At 39.4% G+C, this 20,457-nt stretch overlaps 1 protein-coding gene across 1 annotated transcript in view; it reads left to right on the top strand.

The window, feature by feature from the left end:
• The window catches only part of LOC117355966 (desmoglein-4-like), a 91,862-nt gene extending 74,696 nt beyond the window's left edge, over positions 1–17,166 (top strand). The window contains exons 13-16 of the mRNA XM_033935160.1: positions 1,144–1,271; positions 1,718–1,781; positions 8,716–8,924; positions 12,389–17,166. Coding sequence (XP_033791051.1) covers positions 1,144–1,271; positions 1,718–1,781; positions 8,716–8,924; positions 12,389–13,591 — 1,604 coding nt within the window. The 3' untranslated portion in view covers positions 13,592–17,166. The remainder of the gene's footprint in view (positions 1–1,143; positions 1,272–1,717; positions 1,782–8,715; positions 8,925–12,388) is intronic.
• Positions 17,167–20,457: the final 3,291 nt, after the last annotated feature.

Here is a 20,457-nt window from a genome sequence, read left to right as displayed (position 1 = left end):
GAATATTGACACTAACTGGCTATGTCATGTGATATAGCCAGTGACTGGGATAGTCAGATTCTGCAAATGGGGTCATAATCGGCGGCCTTCAATAACACCACCGATCGTATGTCAATCACACTGTGGCACCATTTGCAGAATCACGGCTCCCATTAAAGGTAGGAGATGGTAATGCAGGCCAGGGTTATAAAGGCCTATATAACCGGTAACTATCTTTGATGGAAAATCATGCCTAACAATGCTTAAGGTCATTTCTTGCCCAAAAGATGCCTATTTTGATCTTAGGTACTGCTAGGCGCCTCCATACACATGATTATGGCGGCCATTTGAATTGTTTTTTAATCAGCACAGTCAATTAGTGTGCTAATTAAACAAATTAAAACAATTAAGTTAGGCGCCAGTAGGTCCCCTACCACTGCCTAACTTCCGGAGCTATTTGTAGAATCAGCCCTTAAGCTCTAACACTGAGCAGCCATCTTGCGCAGAATATTAGCACTTAGCTGGCTAAGTACTTTTGAACCGTGCAGATTGACTTTAAATTAGTAGTGAAATCTGCAGATAGAATGTCAGACAAGGAGACAGATGTGGGGTGGGATTTTTCTGGTGTAAAGAGGTAGATCTGGGAGTTGTCAGTATAAAGATGATACTAAAATCCATGGGAAGTGAGAGCACCAAATCTCTCTCAAGAATATTTATTGTGTAAAATCTGAAACCTTGACTGGCTGGGGAGCCCCCAGGACAGGTTTGAAAATCACTGGGTTAGGTTATCAATCTTGGTGAAGGGGTGGAATCTAAAAATTTCAGACAAATAAATGTACTCAACTCTACTTATTTTGTGCCCAGTGTACTAAAGGGTTTTTACACTGTGTTTCTAAAGCAGTGGTTCTCAAGCCAATCCTTTGGAGTAGCTCAGCCATTTAGGTTTTCAGGTACCCACAATAAATGCATATGAGGTAATGCATGCAAATTCATCACATGAATATTCATTGTGGATATCCTGAAAACTTGACCGGCTGGTTGTGTCCAAGGACTGGGTTGTGAGCCCCTGGTCTAGAGGAAAACATGCTTGGCTCATAGGCCATTTGTGCTAATAGCCACAAAATAAATACAATAATGAGCTATGTATCCTTTCCCTCCCAACAGTGATACCGCTTTTGTTGCTGCTGTGCAGCTGTGGAAAAGGAGGAGGAGGCGGATTTATGCCTGTGCCTGATGCATCAGAGGGTGCTATTCAGGCTTGGGGAATTGAAGGAGCCCATCCAGAAGACAGGGTCAGTTACTGGTTATAAAATTGTACTTTAATGAAGACCACAGTGCGAATTTATATAATGCAATTGAGATTTAGAGTGGTAATATCACTTTCTTCATTGCTGTAGATGTAGTTTTGAGATTTATATGATATATGCGACTCCGATATCAATAATCATACCTCTATAAATAGGCTTTATCCACCATCCATATGGTAGAAGAGAATGGGAGATCGCTACAATGCAGTGATTCCATCAATATTGTACCAGACCTTGACATCATATTACATTATGCAATGCATGTCTAAGGATAAATAGAAACATACTCAAAAACAGCTTTGAGCATGCATAGAATGTTTTTATTAATCCCTTAATATATTTTTAAAAACACAGAATCACCCATAATATTGTATTTTTGCATTTATGTGTTTTGATTATTTAACAAGAAAATAAATGGTACATTGTTGCAGGATGTTTCACATATGCATATACCAGGAGGAACTATGGATCACCATGAAACTGCGGATTACTCTGGTACGTAGTGTTAGCTCTTAAAAGGGACGGAGCAGCTTTGCAGTGGGTACACATCAGTCACAGAAAAGGCTAGCATCATTTTGCACTCTTAAAGCCACCTCTTGCTATGAAGGTGAGGGTATACCGGGAGATACTACTTAAAAGAACAGTGGCACTTAACCAGGAAACCCCCCTCCCAATAAAATTTACCATTTAGAGCAGGGGTGTCCAACCTCGGCCTTCACCTTGTAGGGTTTTCAGGACTTCCCCAGTGAGTATTCATGAGATCTATTTACATACAGTGGAGGTGGTACATGCAAATAGATCTCATGCATATTCATTGGGGGAAATCCTGACTGGGTTGCGGTCCTCAAGGACTGAAATTGGACACCCCTGATTTAGAGGGTGATTTTATAACAGAGCGCCTACATTGACAGAATAAGAAGGTGCCTATTTTTAGATGATTTTATAAAGACACTTAAGGGTTAATATTTAGCTAATAGCAGTCAGCAATTTTTTTGGCCACCTCAAGCAATAGCCTCGGATATTCAGTCCTCAGATATGTCCAGGCACCGGCACTGAATATCTGGTTAAAATAGCCAGATAACACTTACCTAGTTAAGTGGGATATACAGAACCAGATAAAGATAAGACTGTGTTTTATGAGGTCCTATTTTTCTGGTTAACCTATCTGGTGAAGTGCTGAATTTCGGCACGCAGCTGGATATGTGCTGACTCCACCCCAGACTACCCACAAAATAGCAGATTTTGGCTCAAGTACTATCCGGGTATATTCGGTGGCACTATCTAGTTAAGTGAATATATCTGGTTAGCCATGGACAAGCAATTTAAATGGCCAGGATCCTCTCCTGGCCATTTAAATTGCTTTGAATATCTACTACTACTGCTTACCATTTCTATACTACTAGACGTACGCAGCACTGTACATTAAAACATTCAAGAGACAGTCTCTGTTCAGTAGAGCTTACAATCTAATCAAATAGACAAATGGGACAAATAGGGGGGTCAGGGAATTTCTCAGGCATGGGTGCTTTACAAGCCAGTGGGAGCTAGGAGTTAAAAGCAACCTCGAAAAAGTGGGCTTTTAACCTGGATTTGAATACTACCAGGCAGTGGTGTAATAAGGGGGGGGAGGAAGGGAAGGCAGACTGCCCTAAGCGCCATCATCACAGAGACGCTAGCGCCTCTCTTCCTCTCTGTCCTCCTCTCACGTACCTCTTGAAATGTTCACCGGTATGAGCAGTCTCTTCCACCTGCTGCTTGCGCTGGCCCCATCTCCCTTCTGACATCACTTCCTAGTCCCGAGACCAGGACGTGACATCAAAAGGGAGACAAGCTGGCGTGAGAAGCAGGTAGAAGGTAATGCTAACGATGGCAAACATTTTAAAAGGTACGTGGGAGCAGTGAGAGGCACTCAAGCACCGAGGGGGTGCACAACACAGCAGGGAAGAGCAGGGGGGTGCACTCGGCAATGCCGGGTACCACCGTTCCAGGCGCCAACCTCCCTAGCTATGCCACTGCTGCCAGAGACGGAGCTTGACATACTAACTCAGGCAGTCTGTTCCAAGCTTAGCCCTAGGAATGCAAGTGAAATATTTTTTGTTATTTATGGCTATGGGAAACTGGAGATGAGCTCATTTCCTTCCTGCAGCTAAATACCATTCACCCGATATTCAGCTTGTTAAATAGAACTTATCGGGCTAAGCGCTAATATTTAGCGTGAGATGGCCGCTGAATATTAGCGCTTAGCAGCTAGCCTGGTCACCGGCTGTGTCGCGCGACATAACCAGTTAGCGCCAATACTCATTGGCTAACAGGTTAAGTTTAGCAACCAGATAGACCTACACAAATAGCAGGTCTATCTTAGCCGGCCAGCTAATGAATATCAGTTTAGCTGTCCTGACCAGGTTTCCATGACTCTATGCACCTGTACATACATACACACACAATCCATTGGTAAGGTGTAAAGGAAAACTTTTATTTGTTCTCAGACCTGGGCTGTTTACGGCACAGGCTCAGGGATGACACCATAACCCTTAAATCTTCTCTCTCCTCCCTGGGATCTCTTCTCCACCCACACCTGCTTACCTTTAGCCAGTCTCCAATATATATATCCAGCTTTCACTTCACAAGTCTCTCCCATACAAGTGACACTGCTTCAGCTCCTAACTTGGGAAGCTCCCTCCTTCTGGAGACCTTTCACTCTTGGGGACCTCTTCTCCTTGGAAACCTCTTTCAAATGAACCCAGCCTGGGCAGAAGTATTCCTCTCTCTCTGGGGCCTGCCCCTGTGACTCAGCCATTGCTCCAGCTCCTGTAAGGTAGCTCAGCTCTAAGCTGCTGAGTCCAGTGCTCCTGGAACCTGAAATCCATCCCTTCTCTAGCTAGTGCACCCTGCTGCCTGGTGGTGTAATAGTTGCATTGGTAAGGGAAAACCCCCTTAATCCATCACAATCTAAGAACTAGAATCTATTTAGGGTACCTATATTACAGGGGTGTTCAATGTCGGTCCTCGAGGGCCGCAGTCCAGTCGGGTTTTCAGGATTTCCTCAATGAATATGCATGAGATCTATTTGCATGCACTGCTTTCAATGCATATTCATTGAGGAAATCCTGAAAACCCGACTGGATTGCGGCCCTCGAGGACCGACATTGGACACCCCTGCTATATTAGGTGCCACTAGGTGCCCTAATCGAGGACGCCTAGCAACTTTGGAATCCACTCAACTTTTTTTTTTTTAATTGGTTTAAATGGCATGGTAATTGACCACGCCAGTTTTCAGTCAATCAAAAAAAATGTTTAAATATCCAATTATGAGTTTGGCGCCAAACTCTTAGGATGCCTAGCAACGCCTAAGTGGAGGCACCATCTGAGGCCTAACAGGCCTAACAACACTACAGAGAAAAGGCTTCTCTTTATAAAAATACAATTAATCATGCTAAAAACAATTACTATTCCAATAAAATTTATAAAGCAAAAAATCCTTCCATTTTATATACTATTCTAAAATCCATTACCCCTGAGACCAAAAGAGGCAACACTAAACAAAAGTCCACTCTCAAGGCCCAAGAACTGGCAGATTACTTCTGCCAAAAAATCAGTACCATTCGAAATAATTTCTATCCTAACACATTAGGTAACTCCACGAACAATTTTAAAATTGAATCTATATCTACAGCCAAATGTACTAAATTTAAGATCCCTTCCCTAAAAGATATAGAATCCCTTTTCAAAAAATTAATATAAAAGGCTCATGTTCTGAAATCATTCCTCTGTTCTACCTGAAAAAATTCTTCTCCTGCTCTGGCCCTTTCATTCACTCTCTTGTCCTAAAAAGTTTACTTACTGCATCAGTTCCTCTTCTCTGGAAAACTGCCATTATCACCCCAATATTAAAAGACCATAAAATCAGCCTGGATGAAGTGTCAAACTATCGTCCTATTGCCAACATACCTTTCTTTCCTTGACAAATTAACTGAAAGACTGGTATTTGATCAACTTTCAGATTTTGTTGAATCCACAAATGCACTTCACCCAAATCAAACAGGCTTTCGAAAATTTCACAATACAGAATACAGATAGGACTAATAACCAATATTCACTACTATTTAGATCATCACAAATCAATAGTTCTTTTTTCACTAGACCTATCTGCGGCCTTCAATACAATCGATCATGATTTATTACTCAATCGATTAGAATCCTTAGGTATCGACGACCAAGTCTTAAACTGGTTTACTTCATTTCTTTCCTACCGCTCTTCAATTGTCAGGTTCAATGACGAAAACTCCAAAGTCTATTCCTTAACCTATGGTATCCCCCAAGGTTCTATTCTATCACATCTTTTGTTCAATATTTTTCTTTCCCCATTACTAAGCATATGTCAATCAATAGGCTTTACATCATTTACATACGCGGACGATATTCAGCTTCTCCATCCTTTTGACCTAGAAAATAACTAAGAAATTACGGCAATCAATAAGAAACTTGAAATTATAAAAAATTGGCTTAACTCCAATAAATTAGCTCTAAACATTCAAAAAACTAAATCGATGCTTTTCACCTGGAAAAAGGACATAATCCTGAGGACCCCTTTTGTCCTTAATACAGTTAGTGCCTACTTTAATAATCTTAGGAGTTATCGTCGACGACAAATTATCATTTCACGACCATATTAGTTGTATAGTTAAAACATGCTTTTACAAACTACGTTTGATACGCTCAGTTTCTAAATTCCTTGAGCCCAAATCCATCAACATATTAATTCACTCTCTGGTCATAGCCAAAATTGATTATTGCAACTCTCTTTTACTCAACATCACACAAAAAGAAAAAAGAAGGCTCCAAATAATACAAAATATGGCTGTTAAATTTATCCATAATGCCAAAAAATATGACCATGTCACGCCCTTAATGATTGATTCCCACTGGCTCCCAATCAGCTACCGCATCACCTTCAAGGTATTACTATTAGTATATAAAACGTTAATTTTTAACGAACCTCAATTTATAACTAGAATGCTCATCCCTCATAATACCCCCCGGTCTCTTCGATCGACATCTCAAAACCTCCTAACCATCCCTTCACTGAAAATTGTAGGCACTAGAAGACACGATATGTTTTCGGTAATGGCCCCTCAACTGTGGAATTCACTACCACAGTACATTAGAGAAGAAAAAGATCTTACCTCATTTAAAAAATCTTTAAAAACATATATTTTTAAAGACGCATTCAACATCTGAGCTTTAGACCTACGACCAGATGCTTTAGGTCTTTAACTTTTTCCCTTCCTCTCGTCTTTTCCCCTTTTGTTTATTTTCTCTAGCAAAGAATTGTAACTATTCCCCCCTACCCTCCACGACTCATGTCTGTGTAAAATTTGTAAGTTTGATACTTTTTGTCTGTTCTCACAATTATGTTTTTATGAAGTTGTAAATCGCTTAGCAAATTGAATAAGCGATTCATCAAATATTAATAAAAACTTGAAACTTGAAACTAACTGAAAAGTAGGCATGATTAGAGGTGGAGAATAGGTATGTTTTACTTAGGTGTTACTAGACATCCGAGTTAGGTGCTGGTAAATTAGGCCAGGTAAAACCTGGCCTAATATACCAGCGCCTACCTCTAGAATGCCTAGTGATACCATAGGATGCATAGGCTCCACTAGGTAAGATTATATAAGCAACAACTAGCGGTAGATTGACAACCATACCAAGCGGTACCTTGATCCAATACAATTAGATAATTTTCTTAAAGCTAGGGAGGGTCTTAATGAGATTGTTTACCACTGTGTGGGAGGGTGTGTAAGGGCATCTCTGATTCTTCTTATATATTATTTCTTTATCTTGGATCCATTTTCCTTGTAGACAATATCTGATATTTATTTTTCCCTCATTGGCAATTGTTTACGCTAGTGGTGTAGTTTGTCCTGATCTTGGCTTCTATTTTTTCTCTGCACCTTTCCAATTTTGAAACTATGTAATATTGAAAAGCACAATATAAATAAAGTAAAAAAATAATAATAATAATTTGGTCCAACATTATAGTTAGCGGAAATCCAGCAGCAATATTATGTGCTAGTGGCATAGCTATGGTGGGGAGGAGCTCACAAGCCTGGACCGTCACACATTGGGATCAGGCCCCCTCCAATACTGTGGCAGCCAGTACGTGGCTGGCAGGGATGCTCAAGCTAGCTGGAGCCCATCCCGCACAGCCTAAGAGACAGAGGTCAGCAGGCTGCTCCAGCCTCTGACACCTAGCAATTCCATGCATGCTCATTTCATATATTTGAACTGCGCTTGTGCAGAAGTGCTGGGTATTAGAGGCCGGAGCAGCCTGCTGACTTCTGTCTGTGCGGGCTGGGCTCTGACAGAGAAACTTTGGCTGGTGGGGCTTGAATATCCCAGCCAGCAAAGATATGATGGGGGGGGGGGTTCAGCATCTGCAGTGATAACAGCAACGGGAAGTAGTGTGACAACAGCAACAGTGGCAGTGGGGGGAGGGAGACTCAGAAGAAATGCATACTCCCCTCCCCCACCGTCCACCTTAGGCCCTTCCCCCAAATCAACTTCTGGTTACGCCCCTATTGTGGACAATGATGGTATGCACATTATGACTGCTCAAAAACAGGCAAAGTCAATGCATGTACCCAGACTGCATCCTCCAGTGGTGGCTCCAGTAAAAGTATACATATTCATGCCAACATGCACACTTTCATACCTGGCCTAATTTTATATAATAGCAAAAGAAAGTAGAACTCAAATTAAATGATAAACAATTATTATTATTATTAGTTTTTTTTAGTTGTTTTTTTTATATTCCGCCTATCAAGGTTATCTAAGTGGTTTTTACAATCAGGTACTCAAGCATTTTCCCTATCTGTCCCGGTGGGCTCACAATCTATCTAATGTACCTGGGGCTATGGAGGACTGAGTGACTTGCCCAAGGTCACAAGGAGCAGCACGGGGTTTGAACAACACTTCTACTATTGTCTACACAGAAACACAGTATAATCTAATCTAAATCTTAGGGCTCCTTTTACTAAGTTGCGCTAACGTTTTTAGCGCACGCAGCAGATTAGCGCAAGCTAACCCCGCACTAAGCGCCTAGAACTAACGCTATCATTGTAGCTTAGTAAAAGGAGCTCTTAGACTTATATACCAAGTCATCTCCTAAGATTAGGGGCTCGACTTGGTTTACATAGTAAGATCACTGAGGAGATATAAATAACTCAGTTTAGTATGAAGTGAGCCTATCAAAGAAACTAAGAGCTCACAGTATAATGTTTTTTACAAGTTTTATACATGTTTTTTACACCCTGAAGAAACCGTGGAGGTGAAACACTGGCCATCGTCGCTGTATGGCATGTGAACCGATCCTGCACAGTGGGTTTTCTCAGTTATTTCAACATATACCATTTGCTCTATTTTTCAGACATTTATTCAAACACACATTTGGTAGGAGGAGCTGGAGCACTGTTAGGGGCTGCCGCTGGAGCAGGTGGATATGGAATAAATGAAAGATCCAGAAGAGAAGGACATGGATTCTCAACTACAAGTGGAAGAGCAGAGTCCATGGCTGGAGGAACATTGAGAGAAGGAGGGGGCCTAAATCCAGCCTTCCTCAACAACTACTTCAGCGAGGCAAGTTTTCAAAATTGCTATTTAAAAAATTAATTTTCATAATCTATTTATTTATTTAAAAAATTTATATACTGTTTAACAATTTAAAAATTTATATACTGTTTAATGATTTACATATTTTACATGCACAATATTTAAAATAAGCACTTAATAAACAAAAACATAATAAAATGCACATTGATAAAATGGACATACATTTTCCAAACGCAGTCTCCTGTTATGTGGCCAAGGCAAGACTTTCTGAAAGGCAGAATTTCCCATGTTTAAGTTAACACAACCTTCTTTGTAAGAGCAAATGAACATGGATTTATCTTATTCTTTTTAGAATTTAGAGACGATGGCCCTCATTTTACAAGCCCTATTCATATTTGTAACATGCATAAGCAGGCACTTAAAAGTTTATCTTGCATAAACGCCTAAGTCTGTATTTTATAACACTGCAATATGCATGTGTCAAATGCAAATGTGTGCAAATGGCAAGGGGTATCGTTTGGGCATGTTTTGAATGCGACAAAGGCATGACATGTTCATAGACGTTTGTCCCCCCCCCCCTTTTGAGGACACGTCCGGGGGTCCATCCGAGTTTTGAAAAGCTTCCGACGGGACAACATCGGCGAATGCAACGCGGTGACATCACATGCACAAGTGCGACATCATCGCATCACATCCCGATGCACAAACAGGTTAAGGACGGGGCTGGGGGCAGAACGGGACGGGATGCGGGCGGAACTGGGAAGGCCTGGGGGCGTGGCCATGGGTCCTTCAGGAAAATCTGGTAACCCAAAGGAAGGATAAGTAGTGTAGTAGTTAAGGGCCCTTTTACTAAAGTGTGGTAAGTTTTGCAGTTACCACATGTTATTTACCACAGAAATGAACAAGTGCTAACTGCATCGTCTGTGTGGTAAATGTAAAGGGTATGTCCTGCATTTACCGCACAGGGTACACAGGTAACACACAGCCAAAATGTTACATGCCTGGGCCAGTACCACAGGCCCTCTGTGCTATTAGCCTGGACTTGTAATGCAGTGACCATGAATTAAGACATAATATGACAGCTAAGTGTGGTAGCATCACAGTTTTATTTTTTTTTTGCACTCCCCCTTAATACCACTCTGATCTCACTGATGGCTCCCAAACTCCCCATACACAGCCCAAATCCCAACACAAAAGCTCCACCCCAGCATAGATCCTGCCTATCCAACACAATCCCAACCTCCCCAACACAAACCACACCCTCTGATACATCCTGATATCCCCGGAACCTCTTCCCAATGACAGGCCAGACACTTCCCATTAACAAATCAGGTCCCTGTGTAACCATCCTACCCCTTTCCTTAACTCCTCCAAAAAAACCATCCCAACAAAGCCCAACCCTCCTTCCACCCCCTATTCTCCATAGATTTACCCAGGAGTCACCATTCATGGGGTAGTGAGTCCTGGGCATCAGCCTAGGTTGGCTTCTTATTCAAAACGGTACCAATGGTACCCTAATAGTAGTCTTGTGGTACTACTGCTAGAGGTTAGCCTTACAGAGAAAAAGTTTAGATGGATGACCCCCCAATGGATGACTCCCATAACAGCTTTTGTCTATCCCCCTCCCAAGTTTCCAAGTTTATTAAAATTTTGATAAAACGCCTACTACCTTGTCATTTCAGGAGCCTGCAATATCTTCAGAGCTGCCCCTTACCATGACATAGTAAATGAAATGATGGTCTATCCAGTCTGCCCATTAGTTATGCCCATTAAAAATACATGATTAAATTAACTTGTCTCTTCTTTTATATTTCTGGGTCATAGACTGTAAAATCCACCTGGTATTGTCCTAGGTTCCAAATGCTGAAGTTGCTGTCCAAGCTCACTCCAGCCTATGCAGGATATCTGTCATAAAGTTTGACCAGTAACATCCTCATGTTCCAAGTTAGTGGAGTTCCCATTGATGCCCTCCTCAGCCCATCCTACACCAAATCATCACATATGGGATACAGACCGTGCAAGTCTATCCAGTACCGGCCTTAGTTCTTTAATTTACATTCTTCGTTTTCTAATTAGAGATCCTCTATGTTTATCCCAAGCTTTTTTGAATTCCATCACCGTTTTCCTCTCCACCACTTCCCTCGGGAGGGCATTCCAGGCATCTACCACCCTCTCCGTGAAAAAGAATTTCCTAACATTGGTCCTGAGTCTTCCTCCCTGCAACCTCAAATTATGCCCTCTAGTTTAACTATTTTCTCTTCTCTGGAAATGATTTGGTTCAATATTATATGACATCATGGGAAAAGGTTTCAAACTTGTCTGCTTCTAGCTTTGCTGCTGGTCTGATTCTTTCTGCTTCTTCTCTGCTGGCCCCATGTCATGCTCCACTATTAGCCCAGCACTGCTGCTTTCTGCTCCTGTGCAGCTTCAACTTGCCTCACTCAGCAAGCAGCAGTGCAGATCTTCATTTCATAAGAAAAGTGTTGGGCTCTCTCAGACTCTGGGAGCTCATGGTAATGAGAAAGAATTAGTTCCAGTATAATGCTGCTGGCAGAGTGAAAGGGGCAGAAATCATTGGTAGGCCAAATGGTGGAACTATTTATGCTCCATAAGAAAATATGAAGAGATCATAGCATCCAAAAATAACTCACCTTTTTAAAACTTGGGCTCCCTTAGACAGATATTGTAATAATACTAATAATATCTCTTGATATGTCATTTCATGTAGCTATACACCTGCTACGATGCAATTATTGTAATTAATATTTTGATGCTGTTCATGTTCATGTTCCTTCTCTTTTGTAAACTGCATAGAACCTCAAGGCTTATGCAATATATAAATAAAAATTTATGTTATGTTACTTCATATGTATTTGCTTTAAATCCAATAAAGATACTTGAAAAACAATTGCTAGGAAGGGAGAGGAAGTCAGGGAATGAGTAAAGGGTAATGGAAGGGGAGAATAAATAATTAAGTCTGAAACTAGGCATGAAGAATGTAGAGAGAGAAAATGTATGAATGAGGGAGAAGGGAGAAAAGATGGAAGAATAATGGGAGGAGAATGGAGAAATTACATGAAGTAACAAGAAGAGAATAAATGGAAAGGAAGAAAGGACATGGAAGGAGGGAAAACAGAGAAAAAGAAAGAATGAAGCTACTAGAGGAAAATAAACAGATGTCAGGGAAGTATGAAATGAGAATGGAACCTTTGTGAGAGGATAGATAGGTTATAATAGAGAAAAGAGAAAAATAATTAAAAACTTCAAAAAGTAGAAAAGTGAAATATGGAAAACTAGGAATGTAAACAAAGGAAATTAGCTAAATTTATGCAACAGATGCAGTTCATTAAAGACTTTTCAATAAAAATTCCAGAAGCAACCAACAAACTTGCTCAGATTGTTCTTACTGAAATAAATCATTGCATAGCAAATTTTTAATCAAACTTTTCCTGCAACACAATATATAATATTTGTATTTTTATCATGTTTAGAAAGCAACCACCTATGCTAATGAAGATGAAAGCCGACCCACAAATGACTGTCTATTAATATATGACAATGAAGGAATTGGAAGTCCTGTTGGCTCCATTGGCTGCTGCAGTTTCATTGACGAAGATTTGGATGACAACTTCTTGGATACCCTAGGTCCAAAATTTAAGACCCTTGCAGAGATTTGTATTGGTAAAGAAATTGTAACAGAAGTGATTGAGAGTAGACCTCCCATAGTGCCTGATAATTTAGGAATTGATTCAAATTTTACACTATCTGAACCTAACATGGTTGTCCGTGAAACTCCAAATATTCCTCCACCCATTGGTAATTCAACTGTTGTTACTGAAAGTACATATACCTCTAGGCCTGGTGGTTTCCAACCTGCTATGCCTATACCTGATTCCTTAGTTCCCGGTAATGTCGTAGTAACTGAGACCTATACTACTTCTGGCCACCCTAGAAAACCTCCACCACTGCTGGTCAATCCTAGACAACCCAATGTGGTGGTGACTGAAAGGGTTCTTCGTCCAGCTTCTGGTCTAGGTGGCATGATAGATATCCCTGATCTGACAGATGGTTCCAATGTGGTGGTAACAGAAAGGGTGGTTCATCCAGGGTCTGGTCTAGGTGGCATGTTAGACATTCCTGATTTGGCTGATGGTTCCGTAGTGGTGAGGGAAAGAGTTATTGCACCCAGTGGTTCCAGGCTGTCTAACTCCTTTAGTATTCCTGATCTCAGGGATGTTGGGAATGTAGTAGTGACAGAGAGAGTGATACAGCCTGCTTCTACATTACAAGGCAACTTGACTATCCCTTCTGCTCTACAAAGCAACTTGATTATTCCTTCTGCTTCTTCTCTACAGGGCAACTTTACTATCCCTTCTGCTTCTACTCTACAAGGCAACTTGACTATTCCTTCTGCTTCTTCTCTACAAGGCAACTTTACTATCCCTTCTGCTTCTTCTCTACAAGGCAACTTTACTATCCCTTCTGCTTCTACTCTACAGGGCAACTATACTATCCCTTCTGACCTGTCAAATGCACAAAATATGATTGTGACTGAAAAAAGAACAGTTTCTACATCTGGCGCACAAAGCCAGATACTAAACCCCGACCCTTTCCTTAGCCAGCCTATTGGGTCTACTTCTCCAAATAAATCTGTAAGTAGATTAACAAAGTACAGCACGGTGCAATACTCCTAAACCATAAAATATTTATCTTCCATTTTCACCTATGTGACTTTCGTTTACATTTGATTTACCTGGAAAAAAATATAACTACCAAGTGCATCAATTCTTAGTAAAGACCAGAAAATCACATTAGCGCTACAATGATAGTCACATTCAGGCTATCCCACCAAAACATTATTCTAAACAAGGAAGCACCTAGGTAACTCTACATGTTTCCTGTCATTAAATGCTCAAGAGAAGGAACCAGGAGCTTCTCATCATTTTGCAGTGCACTACAATGAACCCGACAAAGCAAAAGCTGTATTGTTAATTATGCAGCAAATTTTAAGGCACTGTATAAACTATTGGAAGGGTTAGTTTAGTCCTAATTTAAATTTAATTCATTTAATTGTTTGGGATGACAGAACTCTCAAAAGCAGGAAATATAAGAAGTGAAAATATTGTCAAACAATGACCTTTTTAATATCCTCATTCTGGTGAGACGGTGTCTGGCTGCTCTTGAAGACCATTGCCAAGTATTTTTCATACCAGAAAGAGAGTTACCTATTGAAGATTAAAGCTTTAAGACTAATGAAACGTGTTCATATTTTTCTACAAATGATTTATTAATTCAGGGCTAAATTAATTCAGCAGATATTTTCAACATTAAGGCCCTCTTTTACTAAGGTGCGCTAACCGATTAGCGTGCACTAATCGATTTAGCGCACGCTAAATGCTAACGCGTGCATATTAGTCTATGGACATGCTAGCGTTTAGCACGCGCTAATCGGTTAGCGCACCTTAGTAAAACAGGGGGTAAGTTTAAATACGGTACATACAGTATATTTAAAGAACACCTAGAGGCCAAGTACATGAACATGTTAAAATGCAATATCACAACCTAGTCAGTTTTTAATTTTAGCTCTGTAAAATATGTATAGATAGACACAAATTCATAGATAGTGTAAATAGTTCTATGGGGTTAGTTTCTTATTGAATTTCAATAGTGCTGATTTGTCATACACACTAAAACTCAATCCTAAATGCAAAGTTGCCCTATCATTGCTTTTGCAAGCTAAGGGGGCGTGGTGTTTTCATGTGGTAGAATAGAGGTTGTCAGACATTTGACAACATGTCTGACAATCTCAATGCAATATGTATTGCTTCTAGGGAAAGGGTCTGATCTAGTGGCTAGGGCTTGGGTCTAGGAACTGGGAAATCCTAGGTCAGAGCACTAGCTCTGCTAGCACCTTACCATTTAACCTTTTAACAGATAACATTAATGAAGTATTATGCATCATGGCTGGAATGCTATTAGTTCCAAATCAAGTCAAGGTCTTGAAGCACACTGTTACTGACTTTTCCTATGCACTGTAAAACTCATATATTGTTCAACTTTTAGTGACTCTTCTTTGGCTGGATTTCTCCTAAGAATGTGTTTCTATTTTTGCCTAGTGCAGTGTCTCTCAAACATTTTTAGCTCTGGCACACTGAACGGAGTAAATGTTTTTCGCGGCACATTACAATTGAAATTATAAAATTGCAAAACCAACAAAAAAGATTTAATTTGAGAGTTATTTATTTAAAGTTCTGTAAGCTATGTATGGGTAATTGTAATAACGGTGAAACTAAAGTAGATAGAATTGTTAATCGATGCGATGGATGTGCTTGTTTTTTTAGTGCAAATTAACTTAAAATGCGGCTCGATAGTCGAGAAGCAAATACGCATTTCAACATCCACCATCTGCAGTGGTTCTCTTTTTTTCGATTTAACTTTTGTCAGAGCTGAAAATCCAAGTTCACAAAGATAAGAAGGTCCAAACAGTAACAAAGCCTTGATTGCTGTGTTGGTCAAGGTGGGATAACTACTACATAAAAAATAAAAATAAAATGACTTGCCGTTAGTTTTCAAGAACCAATCACATCAAAGAATGACGCTTGTCTGGGCAGTTGTATCCTTACGTACACAGACGCTCATAACATTGACTCTTGAGTACGCAACATACATGTCTAGTACATGTAGTCTAGTGTATACTTATGAAGGGAATTTTTAAAAATAAAGTAAAATTACGGAATCTCTCGTAGCACACCCGGAATCTCTTCGGGGCACACCACTGTGCCATAGCACACAGTTTGAGAGACCCTGACCTAGTGTAATGAATATTCTGGTTTTTAAAGTATATTCACATTTATTTCCCTTCATATAGCATATTTGTAAACTCCTGAAGCATCTCAACATTTGTCCTAAAATAAAAGAATGCTTATGTAATTTGCACTAACTTCTAAGACCATATTTAAGAACTGGACAAAATACAGCAACCTCTAGGCACATCATTTAATTCATATGATCAGGTTTCTCGGATACCGGCTTTTATAATGCAGCTGATTTCTACCCTGGGCCAACGCTCACTATTCCAAAGTGATAAAGGGGGGAGCCGCTATGTTTTTGTGTTGCTTTTAAGCAATTGCCAAACTTTGTAGACATTTTAAGGGGGAGTTGTGTTAAGTAATGTGGTGCTAAATGTAAGAAAGTGTCACAGTCTTCCTGAAGCAAACACTAAAATAGAGAATAATGCAAAAGCAGGCCCTGTAAGAATTGTGCTTACAGTTTATCGACTTTAAATTGTGCAAGTAAACTGGAATTTTTCTTTTCACTTTTGCATGGGCTTGTGCCTTAAGATCTTTTTAAAAAGAAGAAAACCGATGTTGTCTTCTTTATTATTACAGATTACTGGTGAGAGAAACTGATCAAATATAAAATCCTCTCTTAGTCTAGACTTCCCATTTACATAGAACCAAATGAGCATTGCTTATTTTAATTTGCGATTTGCAAATTTGTGTGCAACCAGGCTATTTTTGTCCAGTCATTAAATTTAGCCTTTAACCCCTTCTAATGTAGAAAAGAGACGGCAAGAAAAACACCAACAAAATTATTTAAATTTTAAGTATTTTTATGGATATGCAGGCACAAGGTTTTTGTTTCTTTTCTTTTTTTTCATTTCATTTTTTTCTTTTGTTTCATTTTATTCATTTACGTCCAGAAACATGATTTGCATGTGTAAAAAATGCATTGTGCATGTAAGTTATACTGATACATTTATGCACTTAAAAAAACGAAAAGGAAACAATGCACGCCACTAAACATCTTCCTATCTGCATTTTTAAGGCTGCTGTTGCGGATATGTTTAAAATCAACAGTGTTTTCTTATTTATAGAAAATGTATAGCAGAACTGCATAATGATTTGGCTTCTTATAGAATAGGCTCACAACCTGCATAATAGGCTCACAACCTGCATAATTTGGGCATCTATATTGTAACATCCAGATATAAAATTGCCCCCCATCTAGCTCTTTTTAATTACATTTACCATTGTTGCTTTAAAAGCCAGCCTTGACTGTTATCAAATTTGTGGTCTTATTTTACTACAGTATGAGGGTATTTTAAACAGTATTCCATCCATGTATATACTTTCTTCTTAAAAAAAATAAACAAATAATGAAATGTGGCTTTATGACTCCATATCCTAATTTGCATGCTTGAAAACCACAGTGCATTCTTGATGTAAAAAAAAAAAAAAGGCCTACCCTGTATTACAAGCTAATGGGATGTGCCCTTCAGCAGTAGAGAATCAGGTTTCCTCTATGACAGTCAGTAGGAAACCAGTGCACTCTGGAGACTACATATTCATCCTGGGAAGACTGGGGAAAGGGACAGAAAAATGTCTGCTGTACTTGAATGACACCATTTTGATGGCTTTCAGGTGATATGCAAAAAAATTATTAATAATAATAATATTAGCTATAACTATTGTTTTGAGCCCTAATGAACAAAGGAAAAGAGCTCAGGTGATTTCTTTCCGACTTCCAGGCCAACAAATGCATACCTGCCTCCTATCATGCTAAGTTCAACAAAGCTAATATGGGAGAATAAAGACTCATCCTTCCTCCCCTAGTGTGTACGGAAAAAGTTATGACAGAAGTTAGTGATAATTAAAAGTTCAGAATATCCTAAACCAGGGCTGCCCAAATCCGGTCCTCGAGATCTACTGGCAGGCCAGGTTTTCTGGATATCCACAATGAATATGCATAAGAGAGATTTGCCTGCGCTGCCTTCTTGGTATGCAAATCTCTCTCATGCATGTTCATTGTGGATATCCAGAAAACCTGGCCTGCCAGTAGATCTCGAGGACCGGACTTGGGCAGCCCTGCCCTAAACTGTATTATTTGGACTTGCAGAAAAAAAAAATCTCATTCTTGGCGTGCGGAGATAGCTTTGCTCAGTACCCCACAATCTCTTTGGCCAATGCACTTGTTTTCCTTTTATGTCCTCGGTGGGGGGGTATTGGGCCCTTCCTCCTATTTCTGCAATGTCATGGTCTTTGTATCACTCACTCTATCTATTGTAAGCTGTTGCTGATTGTATTGCATTGTTACTAGTCGTTTCTTTCAGCATATGTTTTTACTGTAACTTGCCTATTTCTCTGGTTGACTCTAATAAAAAGGATATATAAAAAAAAAATTAATAATAATTAACCCTTTAATTGGCAGATGGTAAAATGGCTGTTTTATGTAACTTGATACTGAACGAGAGCAGGCATTTGGAGATGCAGATCTCCCATAAGAGCCAGAGAAGACACATGTTGCTTCTGAGCAACAATGCCAAATTAAGGGTTAAAATAAATAGCTCACAATAAGGGTTTTGTACTACTTCCCTCTTGTTATCTTCAAGTAGGACCTCCAATGTATTTATTTAAGCAAAGAGCATCCAATTCACACTCCTATGGCAGCTCCTATCATCAGATAGAAGAGATGATACATAGCTCAGACCGTCAAATGAGATGAACCCTAGTAGTAATTTTGGGCACATAATATCTGACATCTGTTCATGAGACACATGTATGAATCAGGCCACATCATATATGAGACATCAGAGGAATAGTTATTAAACAGATATAGGGGATTTTCAGTTTCTTTTTTTTTTATTCTGCAGTATCAATGCTACCTGAACTTCAATATGTTAAATAGTACAGCCACGCAAAAAAAAAAAGTGGGAACGGACAATGAACACTTCACAAAAGAACAAGAATGTAAAAACAGACTTGTTCATTCCCCAAAAAAGGGGGACAAACATCAACTGTGGACCCGACCCAGTACTGTGTTTCGGCGAATCAAAACGCCTGCATCACTGTGGTGTGGTAAAACACAGGTGAATAAGTCCTTTGTTAGCACAAAGCTAAAACCATACTCTTCAAAAAATACATAAAACCTATCTAGCACAACCAATCCCAACCCAACATCCAACACTCTCTATACCCTTAATACTCTCTAATATTCTTCTATTTACCAAACGTTATCTAAAACCCCATAATTCACCCTATTCCTATCTCCTAAAGACTAATACTTCCCGTTGGTAACTCTTTTACCCGACATTTTTATTACCTTAAAAAAAAAAAAAAAAATTTATGTCATCGCTTATTCTATTCCTTCAAATTTTGAATGTAATTCTTGTTTTAGTTTGGATGTAATCCGCCTTGAACCGCAAGGTAATGGCGGAATAGAAATCACTAATGTAATGTAATGTAAAGCTGGGTCAATCAAACACAAAAAAAAAAGGGGAGCGCTGAAAAGCTATCAAGGCATTGGCTATGAATTTATATTTCAGAGATGGATAACTAACCTACTTCTTATCCCACGAAAACAAAACAAGGCATGAAAAAGGAGTGCTTGCCTTCTGAAACACAGAGCTGATACAAAGAAACAATTTACAAAAAAATAAAAATGAAAGCCCTTGCTGCTGTTAACAACAATGCTTAAAAGCAAAAGCTGGCTTCTTTTCCAGACTTTTCTGCAGCTATGGCTTCAGATTACTTTAGCATCCAATTCACTGCTTGCAATTTTAATTGTCTTGATTGCAAATTATCTAATGCCAGCCAGTATGAGTATAACTATGAAGCTACATGAAACATATAGATCATCAATGGATATTGCATTTTTGCATGTTTGGGGAATTTGCCCACCTTTCCAAATAATGCTCATGGCAGCTTGTAACATCAATTAGTATTTAGGTGCAATAAACCCCTGTTCCAAAGACCATATATATTCTGAGTGATGCTTGAGACAACAGGAGATAAAGGGTCCCACCTGTAAAAGGTTGTAAATTAAAAAAAAAAAAAAATCACCAACATCTACTGTCCTATCAGGTAGCTCTATGAGGTAAGGCTTTAGATCGATTGATCATGATTTCTAGTCTTTACTTGGAATTCAGGGGACATCTAAAAACATACCTGTTTGCCAAATATTTGGGTAACTAATTTCTTCCTCCAATTCTATATCTTATCTTTTGTAAACCGCATAGGGATTCACGGTCCTGAGGTATATAAGTTGATTGTTATGTTATGTTATTGAGTTTGGTCATGGATGAGTTAGGCGCCAGTATTTTAGGCCAAGAAAATAGTGGCCTAATATACTAGCGCCTAAGTTTTTGATGCCTACCAGCATCTAACTTGAGTCAAGTACCACTAGGTGCAAGTCTACAAATGCGCCTAACTTTGAATGGCATGCAGTAGGTGCCATTTTTGTAGGCACCTTCTGATTTAGGCATTCTTTAGAGAATCAGGCCCTACGTTCTTCTGCATTAACTTGGGCAAACTAGATGAACCATGCAGGTCTCTTTATCTGCTGTCATTTACCGGTACTATGTTATTCTGTTACTATAACTCTACTTAGTTAGCATACAATAAATGTAATGCACTAACACTTCCATGTCCAACCTAGACCCATGTCATGTCCCACCTAGACCCATGTCATGTCCCCTGTCAGAAAAATTCAATGGCACACTGTATAATGTGTGGAAATGGAAAAATGTATATTTATTTCCAATATTTATATTCCACTTGAT

Source organism: Geotrypetes seraphini, chromosome 2 (genome assembly GCF_902459505.1).
Source record: "Geotrypetes seraphini chromosome 2, aGeoSer1.1, whole genome shotgun sequence".
Lineage (NCBI taxonomy): Eukaryota > Metazoa > Chordata > Amphibia > Gymnophiona > Dermophiidae > Geotrypetes > Geotrypetes seraphini.
The sequence above is the reverse complement of the archived record's forward strand: the minus strand, read 5'-3'. Positions and strand labels throughout refer to the sequence as shown.